General features: G+C 39.8%; 2 protein-coding genes across 9 annotated transcripts in view; one reads left to right on the top strand and one right to left on the bottom strand.

The window, feature by feature from the left end:
• Positions 1-21,292, top strand: part of nav3 (neuron navigator 3) — a 579,072-nt gene that overhangs the window by 36,978 nt on the left and 520,802 nt on the right. The window lies entirely within an intron of this gene.
• Positions 1-21,292, bottom strand: part of osbpl8 (oxysterol binding protein-like 8) — a 120,883-nt gene that overhangs the window by 90,134 nt on the left and 9,457 nt on the right. For 3 of the 8 annotated variants that reach the window (XM_078417169.1, XM_078417172.1, XM_078417170.1), the window contains exons 2-3: positions 17,014-17,114; positions 358-411 (exon numbers count right to left, since the gene is read on the bottom strand). In XM_078417169.1, the coding sequence (XP_078273295.1) occupies positions 358-411; positions 17,014-17,114 (155 nt within the window). Of the gene's footprint in view, positions 1-357; positions 412-10,211; positions 10,333-17,013; positions 17,115-21,292 lie in introns of those variants that run through there. The other 5 variants (XM_078417171.1, XM_078417173.1, XM_078417174.1 and 2 more) reach the window with 4 other exon arrangements.

The following is a 21,292-nucleotide window of genomic DNA, read 5'->3' as shown; positions in this document are numbered from 1 at the left end:
GATCTCTATCATTTCACATTAATGGTGAAGTAAAAATCAGACGTATTAATTAACCTATTCTTACCAGTGATTTTTTTTCCATAATTCCTCGTGTTCTTCAAAATAAGCACCTCATCTGTCAATTTATGTCATTTTTTGTACAGATTCACTTGCAGTTTTAGTTCCATATACAAACAGCTAAAGCCTTTCTCCACTTTTCAGACTCTTCGCCACCACACCCGTCGATCCACTGACCCCAGTTTTATCAGATTACATATTCACATTGAATAGTCATCTTACAATTTCCTTGAACACTTTCAGACCTGATCAATGGCAATATATGGACTTTCTACATGTCTTAATGCCTAATCTCCTTACCTCAGCACTCTGCGAATTGAATTGGAAATCTGCCACATGCTTTTTTAGCCTCATCTAAAAGATTAACAAAATGTAAGGTTGGAAAACAATCACAACAAAGAAATTACCTTTTTATGCAAGAGAATGCAGAATATTTTTCAAAGGGATGAAAACAATTTTAAAAATGTCATTGACTAAGCAGATATGAAAACACTAAATTCAGCAGTGTTTCTTTATTATATTTCTATGTAATAAGTACCATTAATCCTTTCAAATTAAAGATATAGTCCAGACAATTGTTTTACATTATATATTCTATTATTTTCTTACAACCTTTGAACCAACACTGATGTTTGCAATTTAACATGGTCCGAATGGAAACACTGATGTTGAAATTATTGCGATACACATAGAATATTCCACATTCTTAGATTATATTAACTTAGAACTCATACGAACAAAAGAAAAGGATGAGGCCTGATGGACCCTTAACAATGTTCCATAGTGACAAAGCTCGTTTCAATCATGATCTCGGATGCTTTATGTGTAGAGTGTGCATGTTCTCCCTGTGACCACTTGGGTTTTCTATGGGTGCTCTGGTTTCCTCCCACATCTCAAAGACCTGCCAGTTTGTAGGTTAATTAACCTATGTAAATTGTCATCCACACACGACACATTAGTGGCAAAGTGGGATAACATAGAACTAGTGTCAATAGATGATCGATGATCGGCGTGGACATGGTGAGCCAAAGAGCCTGTTTCTATGCTGTATCTTTCAATCAATCAAATCAACCGATCAATCAATCAAATTCATCACTGATCAAACCTGTCCAATTCCCACGTTTGCAACAGTCTCTCAATAATCGATCCAGAGATTAACTGGAACTCTGCAGTTTGCATTACCTAGCTCATTGCCTCCATAATTCCAGAATTCAAGAGGAACTTTTTAAAAGCAGTAAATGAATTATTCAAAATAAATTGAACCTTGAGACCAGAGAGATTCAGACAAATGAGTATCTTCCAACAACAGAGAGCCCAGGCTTTTTTTTTTTTTTTTTTACTTTATTTTTATTATTTTTTTTTTTACATACATACAAACACAAACTAAACAAACATAGGAGATGCATATTGAATGTAAATACCCTTACTTTAAGTTCCCAAAAACGGAAGAGACTCGAGTCCCGGCATTGCCTGTATTAATAATGACCATCTTTTATCAAACATGTCTGTTGTCAACTGTAACCTTGCTGTGATTTTTTCCATTATATACACATTTTTTACCCTATCTCTCCATTGCATTATGCTTGGAGGCTGTGGTTTCAACCACGAAGTTGTTATCGTCTTCTTTGCTATCAGCAGCAGGATTGTCAGTAAATGTTTCGAACTCTTATCTGTCATACTGTCAGGAATTATACCCAAAATGTAAAGTGCTGGTTCCAGCGGGAAGTTAATGCCCATAATCTGTTTAATTTCCTTTTGAATATTCTTCCAGAAATCCTGTATTTTTGGGCAATCCCAGAATATATGAGTGGAGTCCCCAACTTCTCCACACTCCCTCCAACATAAATCAGTTGTATTACTATATTTCGATGTAATGAATGGAGTATAAAAGTAACGCATTTTAACTTTCCAGTCAAATTCCCTCCATGTTGGGCTCTTAGTTAGTTTATGTCCCTCTTTAAATGATTCCTCCCACCCTTCTTCTGATATTATGATATTCGCTTCCAGTTCCCATTTTTCTTTGATATGTAAGTTGTTCTCTTTGGATTCATGTTGTAGTGCTTCATAAATTTTTGATATAATCCCTTTTTTTGACTTGTCTTCCGAGAACCCCCACAACACTTCCTCTAATTTAGATGGAGTCTTGCAGATGTTCTCCCATTCCTGATGTTTCTGTAGGTAATCTCTTAGCTGTAAGAATTTGTAAAAGTCATGAGCAGGTAAATTGAATTCTTTTTGAAGTTGTGTGAATATTTTCATTGTTTGTCCCTGAAACATTTGATCTATGTATATTAGCCCTTTGTCAGCCCATCTGTCAAATCCTGAGTCCATGGTAGATGGTACAAAGTCTGGGTTTTTTGCTATTCTAGTAGCCCTGCTTACCGAATTTGACAGCTTCAGCTTCTTTCTTACTGCTGACCAGATTTTCATTGTTACCCTAATCCACTCGTTGCCCATCCTGAGCCTCTTCAGGGCCTTCTCGTTTAAAAATGGGAGTGATTCTAAAGGCAAATTTTTACAAGCGTTTTGCTCCATCTCCACCCACATTGAATCTTTCTCTTTAGTGGTCCACATGATTAAGGCTCTGAGTTGCGTTGCCCAATAATAATTTCTTAAATTAGGCAAGTTCAACCCTCCCTTTTCTTTTTTGCTAAGAAGCGTCTTGTATTTAATTCTTGCTTTTTTACTTTGCCATAAGAATTTCGATATAATTTTATCCAGTTTTTTTAGAAAAGCTCCCGAGATCATAATAGGCAACGATTGGAACAAAAACAACAGTCTTGGCAATATATTCATTCTGACTGTTTCTACTCTTCCCCCCAGAGTCAACGGTAAAATCTCCCATCCAGCCAAATCATCCTTTATCTCAGATATCAGTTTCCCATAATTAGCTTCAAATAGCTGTGCTGTATTCGAAGTGATAATTATACCAAGGTATCTAAACCCTTTTTTGGTCCATTTAAAATGGACTTTTTCTTTAAGTTCCACTGGACAATCTCCTGAGAGCATCATTGCTATTGATTTGGCTTCATTTGTCAAATATCCTGATATTTCACCATATTCTTTTAGGTTATCTAGTAGAGCTGGTATAGACGTGGAGGGCTCCACTATGTATGTTAATAAATCGTCCGCAAATAATGACGTCTTGTGTTCTATGCCCCCTTCATCTTTTATTCCTTTAATGTTTTTATTTTGTCTTATTGACTCTGCTAACGGTTCAATACTTGCAGCAAACAGTAGCGGGCTCAGGCAATCTCCTTGCCTGACTCCTCTTTATCCTGTATAATAAAACAAATTCAAAATAACTAATCTTCTACTACAGGTGACCCCATACTATGAAGGGTTTGCGTTCCATCCATTCTGTGATTTTCTGTTGCGCGAACCCTTTTCCCCCCATTGAATCCAATGTTATATGTAGAGATTAGACCTTTAAAAGACATTTGGACAGATTAATGGACCAGAAGGGTTTAGAGCAGTGTTTCTCAACCCTTTTACCCTTGCGGAAACTCTTGAAATAATTTTCATGTCTCAGGGAGCCCCTACATAAAAAATTGTCACGTACAGCTCCTGTCCACTGACCACTAAAGGCCGTTTCACACTGGCGCCGTATAGACGTCGCTAAATATATTCACTATGATTATTATACTTTTAAATGACATAACAGGTTGAAGACTTTATTATAATACCCAAGTATTTTCCAAGAATATGCCGTGCGTGTATAATAAAATTACGAATATAAAATTAAACACAAAAATGACTCAAAAATGTATTTACATATGATTAGCAAGGATGTGCATTTCTGCTCTACATTGGTTCTAGTCCTGGGGAAACAAACCCACATTTGACCACTAATTGCAGAAATTTAGAGTATAATGTCATCTTGTTTAATGAAGTACATATTGAAGTACTTGTTGAAGTAAATTCACACATAAATTGATAATCAGCCCAAAAAGGTGGCAATTGGCTTTTCTGCTGTGTTTTATATTTTAACCACGCCTTAATTAATTAATATAGTTATATAATCTTGCACTTAAATTTAATATTTACTCATTACAGTTCCACCACTGATTTTCTGGCACTCTTGGTTCCAGAAAATCAGAAAATGGTTTATCCATTTTACCTGACCAAAGGAGGTCATGACCTCTGATAGGGGTACAATGGTACTGGAATAGTTCACATAGGCTGCTGGGAGAGGTGGGGGGGGGGGGGGGGGGGGGGGGGGGGAGGGGAGGGGGGGGGTTGATGCCGGCCTGCAAAGCCAGCCAAGGAAGTCGGCTATGGGGATACATTTGCTGGCTCCAGCTGGGCTGGAGTTCCAGAGCCCCGACCGCAGGTTGCAAATTCAACCCACCGATCGGCCATGGAAGTCCTGATGAGGTCGAGATTGGCTGCCTTGCCCAGCCTAGGTGCCACATTTTCGGGGAGACTTCCAGGGCGTGGGGGATTTCCTGCGGAACCCCTGGCGACCTCTAGCAGCCGAATTGACAAATTGGCCATGGAAGTCCCGATGAGGTCGAGATTGGCTGCCTTGCCCAGCCTAGGTGCCACATTTTCGGGGAGACTTCCAGGGCATGGGGGATTTCTTGCGGAACCCCTAGCGACCTCAAGAGGAACCCAAGTGTTCCGGGGAACCCCAGTTGAGAAACGTTGGTTTCGAGGGACATGGGTCAAATGTAGGCAAATATGACTCACCCAGTATTGCAATTGGTCAGTATGGACCAGGTGGACCAAAGAGCCTGTTTCCATGCCTAGGTGTTTCTACAGATGTTTGTCTTTCATTTTAAGCCACTTTATCAGTGTTGACAAAAGAATGCTTAATAGCCGAGGCCAATCTCAGACTGAGGGGATGGAATACTGTGGAGCAATAAGATTTGATATCCCATCGATTGGGTTGGCCATCACAACCAAGTCCCTCTTTCATCACGCTCCCTCCATTCCAAGGGCACGTGATGTCTCCGTGTGCAGTGCTGCCACATTCTTCCCCCACGAGGCATTTTCCCTGACCTGCAAGTCTCATGGATTAGGTCACGAGCCAAGAGAATACACGATAAATGCTGCAATGTTAGAGCGGCACAGAGTCCCAGTTGGCAGAGCCGCGCTACCTGACAGCGCCAGAGACCCAGGCTTGATCTTGACCTGGGGTGCTGTCCGGATGGAGTTTGCATGTTCTCCCTGTGCGTTTTTTTCACACATTAAGAGGCAATGAGAGTCAGGAACACATTGCTAAAAGGGTAGTGTACAATCCAACCCTCAGTACAGTATATTTAAAGGGTCCCAGGATGAGCACTTGAAGAGATGTAAAGAGATGTAAATGCAGAATAAATAGGCATATTTTTACTGGTGCACGCACTATGGTTCCAAATGGTCTCCTTCTTTATCCAACATTTCTACCCTTCCTTATACTCCCTCACTTAATTCTTCTCAACTGAAATTTAATTTATTTTCCTGCGTATTCTAAATTGGCCTTGAATACTCAATAAAGATGAATTTCACCCCAGTCCTTTAACTATCTGAAGCACCGTCATTTCCTCAAAAATGTCAAACATTTTCTATTTGTGTTCCTTATTTCCAGCATCTGCAGGAAACCTTACCCACCCTACTGTCCTTATAAACTTTCTATATAGTTTTAGGAAAATATGTTCGTAATGAGTCGTAGAGCGTTCTTATACAAATTCAACATTATCCTGAGAGCTCAATGATCAACAAGGAATAAAAAACACAAAATCTCTTTATCTACAACCCAGTAATACTGAGCACTTCTGCCACGCATCCAATCTAGATTACATTTATGTTCTCTTCAGAAATGTAATTTAAGCTTTGCTGTTGTAAATTTCTCTCCATGCTTGTTACAACTCTCCTGTAATTTTCTTAATCTTTGACAAGCTTTTTGCTTTCTGCTGCATAATTACATTTGCAGTTAAATGTCAAGCCTCTCATCATTTCCCATTCTGACATGCAATTTTATTTGGAGATTTTCATCTCATGTGATCTAAGCAGAGACATTTATTATCTCTTTGTAATTTGCTTCCAGCCTTCAGTCAAGCACCCGATAGTCTTTTTCTGTTCATACAATGTCCCTAATTATATCTCAAAGTTTTCCATTTATACTATCAGTTCCCATTTATAGTGCCTCATTACATGGAACCATATGAACCACTGGTTTCTTTCATCTTCTGCTGCATTACCAATAAGTTAACTGAAAAGACCGGATGAAGATACCACAAAAAACATTCCCCTTCCTGCCACATTTTCACCATTTCAGTTCACAGCGAGCAACTGAAAATTTTCAAAGTAACGTGTTCACAACCTTCGTGACCTATCAAGGGTCATGCAGATAGTACAGCAAAATGGCAATCTCAGTAGATGAATCACGATCTTGTTAAACAGTCGAGCGAGATCAAAAGGACAGATGGCCTACTCATGCTCTCCTTTATAACAGTCTTAAACACACAACTTCATCACCCAAATCTGGGAAGATGAGCAGAGAGTGTGGCCTCAGGGAGACAGTTATTACCATCACCCGCCTCCCAAAAAGGCACAAATTTGACTGTGATAATTAATGGCAGAGGGGCTCCCTGCTGTGTGCCACGGGGAAAGTCATCACAAGGATCTTCCTCAGCCCTTTCCTTCCGGCGGTCAAAGAGTTCTTTCTTCAATCACAGTGCAAATTCAGCCCATTGAAAGCCAAGAAAAATGGAAGGAGGCTGGGGGATGCCCCTCCTTGCACGTACTTTTCCAATCTCACAACAGTCTTTGACGCCACCAACCAACAAGGAATCCTTAGAATTCTTCTCAAGTTTGGCTGCCCTATGGCATTTGTCTACATTCCTCACCCACCACACAACGACATAGAAGATGTGCCTCTAGCCCATGGCTCAACCACAGATCTAAGCCCTGTGTAGTGTGGGGTCAAGCATTACATGTCATCACTTCAATCCTCTTCTTAATTTTCCTCACTTAAATGCTGCACCTTCTCTCAAACAAGTTACCCATTGATCGTTTGATTTAATTAATTGAAAGATGCAGTGTGGAAACAGACCTTGCGGCCCATCAAGATCATACCGACTATTGATCACCCATTCACATTCGTTCTTCGTTATCTCATTTTTGCATTCACTCTCCCCACACTTGGGACAATTTATAGAAGCCGACAAACCTACAAACACGCACAGCTTTGGGATGTGGGAGGAAACCGGAGCACTAAAGGAAACCCACATGGTCTCAGGGGGAACGTGCAAAATCAACACAGGTGGCACCCGAGGTCAGTTCCGAACCAGAGTCTCTGGCGCTGTGAGGCACTAACTCTCCCAGCTGCGCCACCCCAAAGTACCCCACTGTAGCGGAGCTAATATAATGGAGAATTGGGAAGCTATACAGTGTTCGTCACCTCCATTCCTCAACCACGATCAGTCCAACCTCGGTCACCCATTGGGCGGCACGGTGGCACAGCGGTAGATTTGCTGCCTTACAGCGTTTGCAGCGCCAGAGACCCGAGTTTGATCCCGACAACGGATGCTGTCTGTACAGAGCTTGTACGTTCTCCCTGTGATCGCTTAGGTTTTCTCCAAAATCTTCGGTTTCCTCCCACACTCTACAGACGTACAGGTGTGTGGGTTAATTGGCGGTATGTTAAAAAATGGCCCTAGTGTGTAGGATAGTGTTAATGTGCAGGGATCGCTGGTCGGTGCGGACTTGGTGGGCCGAATGGCCTGTTTCCGCACTGTATCTCTAAACTAAACTAAACACCCCGCTTCCGCAAGCGGACAAAGCCTGCACGTAAGCAGGGTCAGAGGCTGAACTCCACTACTTTGCTGACTCATTCAGTGATGTTCATAAGTTCATATGTCATTGGAGCAGAATTAGGCCATTCAGCCCATCGAGTCTACTCCGCCATCCAATCATGGTGGATCTATCTTTCCCTCTCACCCCATTCTCCTGCCTTCTCCCCATAACTTTTGACCCCTTGAATAATCAATAACCTGTCAATCTCTGCTTTAAAAATACCCAATGATTTGGCCTCCACTGCCGTCAGTGGCAATGAATTCCACAGATTCACCATCCTCTGAGTAAAGAATTTCCTCCTCATCTCCTTTCTAAAGGTACGTCCTTTTATTTTGAGGCTGTGCCCTCTGGTCCCAGACTCTCCCACTTGTGGAAACATCCTCTCTACATCCACTCCATCCATTCACTATTCGGTAAGTTTCAATGAGGTCTTCTAAACTCCAGCAAGTACAGGCCCAGTGCCGTCAAACGCTCATCGTATGTTAACAATGTGCACGAGACAATGAGCCTTCCACCAAACACCCATACGACAAAGATCCTCCATCATTTTGTCCCTGCTCATCACACTGGTTCTCGCAAATAATGATCCTGAAAAATATAGAATCTGGTCTGACCTTTTCAGGTCTTGTCAACCTTTGGGTGGAGGCAGGTACCAATAATGTTACTCACTACAGCCTCCAGGTTCCCAACATGCTCCATGGCTGCTTGAGGAACGGAGTGTTTGAGGACCACGATTTCAAACCCTGCACTATGGTCTAATAGGTTAAGACCATGCTCTTGACTAACGAGTTAAAGAGGGATAAAAGGATGCACTTCTAACTGTCGGCAGGAGACGAAAATGTATTTGCCCAGGATCGGTAATCAGCTTTTCACCATATTAATTAATGCTCTTGATGAAGGAACAAGAGGATTGTAATGGGAGGAGAGGGGGTTGCAAGTGAGCTGTGCAGGTGGCAGGGGAAGGTTAGACGGTGTAACTACTCACAGCACGAAAGATAAAGGGAATGAGAACAGAATCTCGGCATTTTCTACACAAACCATGAAAAGCAAGATGACAATTTCAAAAAGCAATCAGAAAGGAGAATTATACTCTGATCTGGAGCTGAGGGAGACTGGTGTTCAATAGTTACAAGTAGTATAAGAAGATATACTACTTAGTTACAGCTGTACTTAGCCTTGGCAGAGCCAATCTAGTGGCCTGGCCATAATCTCAGCAAACAAGTCTCAAAAAAAGGACATTTTTGGATTCGGGGATACAAGATTGTATTATCTTGTTAATATTGAAATGTCATCCATTCAACATATTTGAAATAATTAAAAGTGGCCGTGAAACAAAAAATATTCACTCTGCGAATTAAATCCAATGGCGGAATACTCCTTAGACTTTAGAAATACAGCGTGGAAACAGGCCCTTTGGTCCGAAGGTCGACAAAAAGTGCTGGAGTAACTCAGCGGGTCAGGCAGCATCTCTGGAGAGGAGGAATGGGTGACATTTCAGGTCGAGACCCTTGTTCCAGTGAGTCCATGCCGACTAGCGATCACCCCATACACTAGGAACAAGTTACAGAAGCCAATTAACCTACAAACTGCATGTCTTTGGAGTGTGAGAGGAAACCAGATCACTCAGAGAAAACCCACACGGTTACCGGGTGAACGTACAAACTCCATACAGACAGCACTCTTAGTCAGGATTGAACCCGGGTCTCTGGCGGTGTAAGGCAGCAACTCTAACCCTGCGCCACTGCGTCGTTCCCCACTCGCGCCAGGAGATGGAGGAACAAAACCAGGAAAATGCAAACATCATCATCAAAACACAGAGTATTTGTGATCTTCTGACATTTTCAAGAAATTGAAATATTTTCTGCTATGGTGCAAAAAGGGGGTGTGAGAAGAACGATTCACAGTGCCTGCACGGTTCACAAATATGACTACACATCATAGATTTAAAGTTATGCAAGAGGCAAATGAGCAGAACAAGTATCAAACTCTATTAAGCATAAAATGCACATAATGCTTTCCTGGCTTTACAGATTTGAAGTTGCTGAGATGACAAATGTGATAGGATGTTAGCAGGAAATTAAAAATGTCCTTCTTTCCCCTACTTTCATTTCTCTACCAAATTTTGAAATGACTAAAAAACAAAAAACAAAGCTACATTCTCAATTCTCATGTTTTGAAATGGTTCAAAACAGGCAACAGTTATTCGACTCCTCTACTTGCTCACTCTCTGGTGCTACAACAACATCACTCTGTTCCAACCTGAAGATATAAACACGACATGTCAACTCAAAGTCAAACCATATTTGCACATCAAACCACATGCTTGTTTAACAATTACACAAATGGATTCGAAGTTAAGTGATGACACATACTTTCCACTGTAAAGCGTGAAGCCATTTTCTTCGATCATGAGATTCCCTTGAAAATAAATTATTTTGTTTTGACCACCGACAAAAATGTCTGCTTCATTCTTCCACCGTTCCTCCTTGCTGTAATTCTCTTTTTTTCACCCCAAATTCCAAGGTTCTGGTAAAACTGATCGAAACCAGTCACAAGGTCAACGAGAGCAGTGCAGCTGACTCGCCCGAGATGCACTTCCTCCAAAAGAAACACACACCCTTCGCACCCAAATGCATTCTGAAAACTCACTGCCTGCTGAATGTCAGAGGAAGCTGCAAAGTATGTCTTGCAATTGACTGGTTTAATAAAAAACCTGCGGCTGACAACTGAACAATGCTGATGATTCCCTCGTGAGAAAATTCTTGAAGTGAAAAGACTTCCAAGATTGAAGTTTTACAGGTGTCACTATATATATGCCAACAATTTAAACATAAGTGAAATAATTTTAAGAATAGACACAAATAAATGGGTTCAGAAGATGACAAACAGGAAAAAGAGAAAAGACAAGAAAGTGACACAAAACAAACATTGTGTTGATACACAACCTCAAAGAGCAATACCTAGAAAGACAGAATGTTGAAGGCACCACAATGCATAATCCAAACCAGTCTCTGCCAACTAGAGATCTTTTCCTGTTGCTATTAAGTATCTGAAATCTATAGCTGAGATAATAAACCAAGCGCAGCAAATGACAAAGTTTAAAGTATCCCTGAATCAGGTCCAGCTTTTGGAGGGCGAACATCAGCATTTTGTTCATCATCAACCACGGCAGTAATCATTAAATTTTGTTTACTGGCTGAAGGGAGCACAAGTTCACTTGGTCAGCCGCCCTTCAGGGTCGGGCCAGCATACATTGAGTTCTTCCACCTTCAGATTATGATTTGCTAAAAGGATTCATAAATATATGATTGACATCTTGATTTGCATCCACGTGGTTGTCACTTTTATTAAAACTGTTAAGGATATCTGTAACATTCTTCCTGAGCATCAAGATTGATAATCAACCAGATGTATAACGCTGGGCACAGCTATGGAAGGCATTTTCAAATCTTGGTCTTGGGTTTGTCAAGTCAAGTCAAGTCAAGTCAATTTTATTTGTATAGCACATTTAAAAACAACCCACGTTGACCAAAGTGCTGTACATCAGTTCAGGTACTAAGAACGAACATACAATGGCACACAAACATAACAGCACATACATAAACAGTTCACAGCGCCCCTTCAGAGGGCCTCAAACACTAGGGAGTAGAAATAGGTTTTGAGCCTAGACTTAAAGGAGTCGATGGAGGGGGCAGTTCTGATGGGGAGAGGGATGCTGTTCCACAGTCTAGGAGCTGCAACCGCAAAAGCGCAATCTTACTTTCAATCTTGATGCACCTTCACATTCTTCTCCAAGGGGAAGAAAGTGAAAATCGGAAATAATGTAAGAATATAATATAATGCTTGCAAAAACTGGTTAAAAGAAAGTCCAGTCATTTTTATCCAAAACCTTTGTCGGCAGGTGAGTGGGACAAGGGAAGATGACAATTTCCCTCTCCATTGCCTTGTGCTTGGACTAATTTAGTTATGCAACTGAAATTAGCAACATGGATAGAAATATTAAGAAGCACAAACCAAACTGCTAATGTTTACTAACATTCCATGTCAGCAAAGTGCTTCACCTCCATTTCAAAAATATATTTGACAGCAGTGGTCAGTAATTGTTCTGTTGATAACTTTATCCCTGGCAAAAGACATATAATGAACACTCTCAGCTTTACTAACAGAACACTACACAATTACTACACTATTTACTTGCCACATCTCATGCTGACTTTAACGAAAGTCGAGACGAGATCAATTGTGTCTTATCTATCAACAATGCAAAATAATTTATTGAGTGAAAGCAAAACTATTTGCTGCAATCTCTGCGTGTTTAATCACGGTGTACTTCAGGTAATTTTTGGCATTTAAAATGTAAAAAAATAGAATATGTACATATATTATTCCAATGCTCACCACCTTTTCCCTGAAGGTGGATGTTTGCACATACACCATTTCCCAAGTTCCTACAGATCTCAAAATCCTTAACCAATCTTTGCAAAGATTAAGCCCATAACGATGACAAATTGAGACAAGTAATGGTTTCGGAGACAGGCGATTGTAGATGCTGGAATCAGTGGCAACAAACAATCTGCTGAACATTCGCAGCAGTTTGAGCAGTACTGTGGATGGAATTCCACCCACAAATGCAGCTCGACTGGCAGAATTTCTCCAGCAGATTCGTTGTTGAAAATAATGGTATAAACTGGTTTCAAAAATCATTTTGCACAAAGCTGATTGGGGCAAATTACAGTATTAACAATGGAAACTGAAGCAACAAACATAAGGAAGCATAACATCTAAGCATCTTCCATAGAGACTGCTGAGCTGAAAAGTGGAAAAGCATGGAAGGTTTGAAAATTTGTTGCTTTCCAGGAGTCAAAGGCCCTGAAACAGTGTGAAATGAAAGCAGACACTAGTGGAATGACTATTCTGGAGCAGGTATTTTTGGAGTCATTGCATTTGAGACCAAATATTATGATTAAGGGCAAATGCCAAGGCTTGGGCTTGAGAGGCTTCATCGTGGAGGCTGAGCAGAGGGCTAAGGTCAGACAAGGCAAGGTCTTTTTAACTTTCCTCTTTCGTCTTAGTGTAGTGGGATGCCAATTAAGGTCTCTGTCTGCTACTCCTGAAGGTTGTGGGAGATCTGGGAATTTTCCAGTGATCCTGATGATGACAGCACATGTGGGAATTGTGTCCAGTTGCATCTCCTGACTGACCACATGGAGGGACTGGAGCAGGACACACTCAGGATCATCTGGGGTGCTGAGAGCATCGTAGAGAGGAATTTCAGCAAAGTGGTCCCACCCAAGAAACAGACAGAATGTAGCCTGGAAGGGGTAAGGCAAGTACAATAACAACATTATTGAAAACATTTGGACAGGTACGTGGATAGGAAAGGTCTAGAGGGACATGGGCCCCGGGCAGACAAATGGGACCACATTGGATGGGCATCTTGTCAGCACAGACATGTCTGGCTCAAGTGCCTGTTTCAGTCCTGTACGATGATGTGTAAACAACCACAGTAGAACAGGAAAAAAATAATAATCATACAAGACATCAAACAGCTAGACTTGACTGTCCAGCTATACTATTCCTACAATGCTCAGGACACCAAAGCGGAATAGGCAAATATAAAGCCATTTTTCAATATTTCCAATAATTAATTCCAAGAGCTCAACTTTGCAAAACGCTGCTCAACTCCTAGTTTGTCAGCCAAGTCACTTCTTATGACTCAGTTGACTAAATCTAGAATTTCTTCCCCAGTCTCCAAATATAACTTTGAGAATTTTGGTAAACCCAATGTCCAGTCATCCAACACCAAGAGATTCATAGAACTGCAAGAAGTGGTTTGTGACTTGCACAAATGGTCAAACACAAATGCCACAAATTTATAGTCCATAAAATAAGATAATTTGCTTAAGTGTGCAATTTTTGAGAGCTAGAGGTTTTTCCATTTTGAAACTAATAACCCAGTTTTTGGCTTCCAATATTTTTGGGGTTTGAGCTTTGTTGTTGAGGGCCAAGGTGTGTATTAATTGATTGAAATACCTATAAATGGGGATTTTGGGTTAACATTTGGCATCTTGACTCTCACAACATGTAAAGAGTAACTGGAAGTTAAGAAGTGTATTTTTAATTATTATACTCAGGATATGTGTCTATTTATATTCTGATAGCCATTTTTCTGTGGATATATGCTGAACACTGTTCAGTCCTTTGGGATTATTAACAGGTTGCAAATATTTATTTCAAAACAATTAATGTTATTTGGATCTCATTTGCTCATGATGTTTCCTGAATTACCGAGCATCAACAGTGAACTAGTGTCAAACTAATTGCTCAGGATTCTCTGCAATTATTGTATTTTGTGAATATCTTAAATAGTTCACAATGGATACTCAACAGGTGGCAGCTGCCTATCAGAACACAAATAATCTCCGCGTAATGGCATCAATCTTTTAAAACGAGACATCAAATCAAACACGCTAAAATGATTTTATCAGAGCCAGACTTAGAGAACAAATTATAATTTATACAGTAGATTATCTTTCATACCATGGTCTTGTCAAAGTTTGATAAAATTTGTTCCAAAGTCGTAACTTTATAATCTGCAATTATTCTCTCCAATCTTGCAAGTTTAGCTTGTATGAGCAACATTGCCAGATTCCTCGCACCCACTGATGATAATTGTGACCTGCTCTTTTATTTGATGATTAAAGAATCTGGGAAGATTTATATTTATAAAGCAACTTTTACACCTGAGACAACCACTTCTAACGTGAAGTAACATTTTCACGTGGAAAGTAACATCAGAGCAAACCATCAAATTGATTTCTTGATTTGTTTCTGTGAAATCTGCAAATGCATATGAAGAGATGGCTAGGAACAAGCTTCTTCACTGCTGCTCAATCAAAACTCTATGACCCAAAGAGCTTCCAATGCAAATTTGACTTTACACAAATTCTCCTGCACATCATTTCAAGATAGTAATAATAATAATAATAATAATAATAATAATAATAATAATAATAATAATAATAATAATAATAATAATAATAATAATAATAATAATAATAATAATAATAATAATAATAATAATAATAATAATAATAATAATAATAATAATAATAATAATAATAATAATAATAATAAAAATAAAAAAATGCTTTGTGGTATTCATTAAGGACTGAATACAATGTACATGTTTCTCCATATATTCCATTAGTTTAATCATGTAGTATTCAGGTGAATAGTAAATGAAATAACACAAAATAAAGCCTGTAGGATGATACATTAGGGGGTTACTATAGAAAACAGGTGTTTCTGATGCAAGGAGAAATTGCCTTTCAGACAGTTCTCCGGAACTAAACCCTTACCTCAGGGACTATCAGCAATTACTGTTGCTGGAAATTGTGACAAGGCTAAGTATTAAAATTAAATCCAAGGGATCTGAAGACTTCATAAATCAAGTTTGCCATTGTATTGAAACTTAGCTCTGCAGGGTGGCAAACAAAATTGTATGAATGTATTACCTACACTAATTTATCCAATACTTAGTTACAACATCAAGTGAAATACTGCCGGAGATTTAGATCAAAGCTTTAGAAACAATAACAGTTTTAAAGAAAATGCATTATTACAATGGAATGAAGTAGATTCTGTGGCAATTCTCCCACTGCAATATAATGTAAAGCACATCAGGCGATATTGCCGGCTGATGTGAGGGGCTTGGCACTTTTGTTGCTTTATTTTATCCTCCAAATGGTTGGCTTTTCATGTTTATTTTCTATCAGCAGAGCCCCTGGACTTCAAAAATGGGACTGCTGGGAGATATGTAGGAAGGAACTGCAGATGCTGGTTTTAATCAAAGATAGACACAAAAAGCTGGAGTAACTTAACGGGTCAGGCAGCATCCCTGGAGAAAAGGAATAGGTGACGTTTCAGGACGAGACCCTTCTTTGGATTCCTTCGGATTTCTTCAAATTCTTCAGTCTGATAAAGGGACTTGACCCAAAACATCACCTATTCCTTTTCTCCAGAGATGCTGCCAGACCTGTTTAGTTACCCAGCTTTTTTGTATCTATCTGCTGGGAAAGATGCTCAGTTGGAAAAATGGACTTCCAACCGTATGGCATGAAGTAAAGAGTGGAAGAACAATGAGACGAGTATTGCATTGTGACGAGAACATTTGTGTTAAAACCTTATTTTGTCCTTATACTTTCCTAAATGGAGTTTATTGGGGCCAGCTTTGGATCAAACGAATTTATAAATGCAATTTATATTTTGAAATTGATTTGTGCAATAAAGGGGAAAACAAATCATCCCACAAAATATAATGAAACCGAACTTCGTTATGACTGAAGAAGGGTCTCGACCCGAAACATCACCTATTCCTTTTCTCCAGAAATGCTGCCTGACCTTCTGAGTTACTCCAGTATTTTGTGTCTATCTTCGTTGTGACATTGTTTGGTTGTAGCCAGTGGAGCAAGAATAAAAAATATTTATGCCTGAATTTGAGAGTATTAGCTATAAGGGAAGAAGGGACAAATTCAGATTGGTTTCTCTGAGGTGTCTTGAGATGAGGCCTAATGGTACATTAAATTATGAGTGGCATAGATAGGGTACACGGTCAGAACCTTCTTCCCAGAATGGAAATATCAAATATTGAAGGACATAACTTTAAGATGAGAGGAGGTAAGTTTAAAGGAGATGTGCAGAACAAGATTTTTTTTTTAAAACACAGGAGATGGGTGCCATGGACACACTGCCAGGGGAAGTTGTGGAGGCAAATGAGATAAGGGTATTTAAGAAGCTTTTAGACAGGACATGCAGACAATGGAGGGATATGGAACACATGCAAGCAGAGATTAGGTTAAGTTGGCATCATGTTCAGCACATTCATTGCGGGTCGAAGGGCCTATCCCAGTGCTGTACCAATTTATATGGTGTGCAAATCAGTTATAGACAATAATCAGTCCTGATTGAATACCATCATTCCGTCCAACTTGCATCTTGCTATGTTGACAATAAAATTACTTTCAAAATATGAATAAAACTTATTTTGTATTTGTTAACCAAATAATACTTCATTTCAATTTTTACCTTATATCTGCAAGGCAATTGAAAGATCTCTGAAAGTTATTACCCTAATAATAATCCATCCAGCTAAACATCTGAGAACAAAGTTACCTGAATTTTTTCATTTTCTCCTTCTGCCCCAACAGTTTCCATGTTGCAAAGAGGACCCCTTGCTTCTTCCTGGTGCTTTCCAAGCCTGTGGCCCGACAATCCTGTTGTGAAAATACAAAAATCGTCACCAAACTAAAATTAACTTTGCCATCAAATACCACAAAGGAAATGTCCATCGCTAGAAGACAGAAATGCATTTTTAATTTATGATTGTAGTCAACTGATAACGATAACCGAAAACATCGACTAATAACTGATAAAGAGGGTGGCACGGTGAAACAGCGGTAGTGTCGCTGCCTTATAGCACCAGAGACACAGGTTCGATCCCGACCACTGATCCTGACCACTGGTCTGTATGTAGTTTGTACGTTCTCCCTGTGACCATGTAGGTTTTCTCCAGGTGCTCCGGTTTCCTCCAAAGATGGACAGGTTTATAAGTTAACTGGCTTTGGTTAAAAAATGGAAATTGTACTTGGTGTGTACGATAGTGCTAGCGCACGGGGTGATCGCTGGTTGGCGCAAACTTGGTAGGCCGAAGGGTCTGTGTTCATGATGTTTCTCTAAAGCAAAGTAAACTAAAAGGTAAAATAACAAATTTATGTTGAACCTCAATAAAACCAGAATTAAGAGGGATAACTTATGTAAGAAATTATTGCTACAGCTGGAATTCATCTAAATTCAGATGTTAGACACAAAATGCTGGAGTAACTCAGCGGGTCAGACAGCATCTCTGGAGAAAAAGGAATAGGTGACATTTCAGGTCGAGACCCTTCCTCAGATGCCTTTGGACGTCTTCAAATTATTCAGTCTGAAGGGTCTCGATCCAAAGCACCACTTATTCTCCTTCTTCAGAGATGCTGCCTGGCCCGCTGAGTTACTCCAGCACTTTGTCTATCGTCAGTGCCAACCAGCATCTGCAGTTCATTCCTGCATAAATTCAGATGTTGCTGGAAATATAGATTAATCTAATTACAAACAGAAGAAATGGTTTCGAAAACTTGGAGTCGAGTCATAAAGCTCGGAATAAGGCCCCTCGACCATACTTGCGCATGCCGACCAAGGACACAAAGTGCTGGAGTAACTCAGCAGGTCAGGCAGCATCTCAGGAGAACACGGACCTGAGAACATGGACCTGACCTGAAGAAGGGTCCTGGACCCAAAACATCACCTATCCATGTTCTCCAGAGATGTTGCCTGACCTGCTGAGTTACTCCAGCACTTTGTGTCCTCTTAGTTTGCAATTGTATTTTTTAGAACAAAGGAGACTAAGGTGTATTAAATTATGAAATGTCGTTATGAAGTGGTGAACAAGAAATGTTTTCCCTGAGCAGAAAGATCAGTAGTGATGAAACACAGATTTAAGAAAATAACAGCAGATGCTGGTACAAATCGAAGGTAGAAGGGTCTCGACCTGAAACATCACCCATTCCTTCTCTCCTGAGATGCTGCCTGACCTGCTGAGTTACTCCAACATTTTGTGAATAAACACAGATTTAAAGTAACTGATATAGGTTTTAGAGGGGAGATGAGTGAAATAAATATTTTCACAAATACAATGGGGAGCTGGTGCTCAAAGCCTCAGCGTGGTGGAGACAAACTCTCCCCATCAGGAAGAAGATTTAGGAGCCTGAAAACTGTAACGCCCACGTTCAAGAACAGCTTCTCCCCAATAACCATCATGCTATTAAATACTACAACCTCCAACTAAACTCTGAAATATACAAACTTGGGGGCATTGTGTTTTTCTTTGCACTGTTATTTTTGTTAATATATACTGAACTTCTTTTTTTGTTTATTATGGTGTTTACATATTCTGTTGTGCTGCTGCAGGTAAGAATTTCACAGTTCTGTTTCTGGACATATGACAATAAACCACCCTTGACTCCACTTATAAACTAATATTGGTGAGCATCAATAGCTGTGAGCTTGGCTGAGCTGGAAAGCAGAAACTGAGTTGGAATCCAATTTGGTAGGCATGGACACGATGGGCCGAATGGCATGTTTAACATGAAATTGCGATACTTGCCACATGACTGACATGCTCTTGCTTGAATAATGTTGTGGATTCAACAATGGCATTTAGAATATTTACCACATCTTCTCACGTACAATAAATTTTATGGACCTGATACATTCTAATCACATTCATGTAACTATTAAACATCCTCGTCTCAAATTCATGATTCCCTCGAGATGACCTTGAAAATTCCCTCACCCATCACCGTTGCTATTTCACCACACCTTGAAACTAATTACGGTGGAATCCGTGTAAAGTACACATGTATTTTGTGCATGTTCTTGAATTTGCTGATAAGAAGGAAATGCTGCAGTTTTTGTACACACTTACTTGTAATTCTTCTCTTGGCTGGAGAACACACAAGGGTTAAAACTGATAAGTAATAAAAAGGACCTGTAGATGCTTGTTTATGCCAAAGATAGACACAAAATGCTGAAGTAACTTAGCGGGTCAAACAGCATGTCTTGAGAAAATGGATAGGTGACGTTTTCGAGCCGGGACCCTTTCGTGTCCTGACCCGAAACGTCGCCTGTCCATTTTCTCCAGATATGCTGCCTGATCCGCTAAGTTACTCCGGCACTTTGTGTCTATTCGGGTTAATTTCGAGCATTCACAAGCTTTGTCAGGTTGTGAGTATTGATATGCCAAACCGGCCGACACAAGCCACTCCCGGGTTAGCCGCTGGTAATGTTCTACGGCAAATGTTTCCTGTCAATCAAACTGTATTTTATTACAAAAAACCCTGTGCATTTGTTTTCAGATAATGATTATTTCAAAGAACGGTATTGTCGGAAAATACCAATCTCAATTCTTAAGAATTCGCAACTTTAGTTTGGCTAACAGAATTGGGGAAATTGGCTTTTAATTTTTTTTCTAAATACAGTATCTTTTCAGGAAATTTGCAGTGACGTAGCTAGAGTCATACGACACAGAAAAAGGCCATTAACCCAACTCGCCCATGCCGACTAAGATGCCCAATCTAAGCCAGTTCCATTTGCCCGCATTTGAACCATACCCCTCTGAACCTATCCTATCCGTGTAAATATTCAAGTGACTTTTAAATGCTGTTACAGTACCTGCCTCAACTACCTCCTCTGGCAGCTCGTCCATATACCAACCCCCCTCTGTGTGGAAAAAGTTGCTCCAAGGTTCCTGTTAAATCTTGTCCCTCTCACCGTAAATCCATATCCTCTGGTTCTTGATTCACCTACTCTGGGTAAAAGTGTGCATTCACCCGATCTATTCCCCTCATTGTTTTATACACCTCGATAAAATCCCCCCTCTGCCAGCTCAAAGGAAAGGTTCTTGCAACATCTTCGTAAATCTATTCTGCACTCCTTCCAGTTTAATAATAACATTTTCTCTATAACAGGGTGAACACAATACTCTCCAAATATGACCTCACCAATATCTTATACAACTGTAGTGTAACGTCCCAACATCTATGTTCAATACTCTGACTTATGGAGGACAAAGTAACAAAAGGTTTTTTTACCACCCTATCTACTGTGATTCCACTTTTAGGAAAATGTGTACCTGCACTCCTAAATCACTCTGCTAGACAGTCAGTGATTTAGTACAAGTTATCTAGAGGACTTCATGTTGTTCAATACGCTAAGGTAAAAAGGATTTGGGTTTCACGTGTTTGTTTTATGCTGAGAGTTTGTACAGCAACTAAGTTGTTTTGATTCCAAAAACATTGGTCCAAACTTGCCATAATTAGTTTGTGCTCAAGATGACTCATTTAACCATCTGGCTATTGCTAGGTTAACAATATCATGCATCTTCCCACCTCGGTATGACAAGAAAACATTGCGGCACAAAAAAGATTCAAAACTAAATGTTATTCAAAATGTGCGCTGGCCACCATGGTGTTTAACAGGTTTTACTTTCAAAACCATAACATATCAGATTTTGCGGTGGAAAATATCAGTGCTTTTAAATTTCATAACTCAGTTGATTTACTTGCAATTGCTGATAAATGTCACAACTTATTTTACAAAGTCATGCCAGTTGGCATTAATGTAGTTTATAGTTTGCAAAAGATTTGTAGTTTTCTACCTGTAATCTGAGCCATGAGTTGGTTATTGAAAGAAACAGATTTTTTACGAAGGCTGTTTCTTAGCTTTTCCTGGGCAAATTTGAGTTGGTTCATTGCTCAGTTACAGCCTAAAGTTAATAGCCAAGTCATTTAATGAACAAAGTGTTTTTTAAAAATCAATCATGTAATAAAAAAGTTGTTTTTAAAGTGCAGTTTAGAAT

Source organism: Rhinoraja longicauda, chromosome 20 (genome assembly GCF_053455715.1).
Source record: "Rhinoraja longicauda isolate Sanriku21f chromosome 20, sRhiLon1.1, whole genome shotgun sequence".
Lineage (NCBI taxonomy): Eukaryota > Metazoa > Chordata > Chondrichthyes > Rajiformes > Arhynchobatidae > Rhinoraja > Rhinoraja longicauda.
Note: the sequence above shows the minus strand (reverse complement) of the source record. Positions and strands in the feature narration are given on the sequence as shown.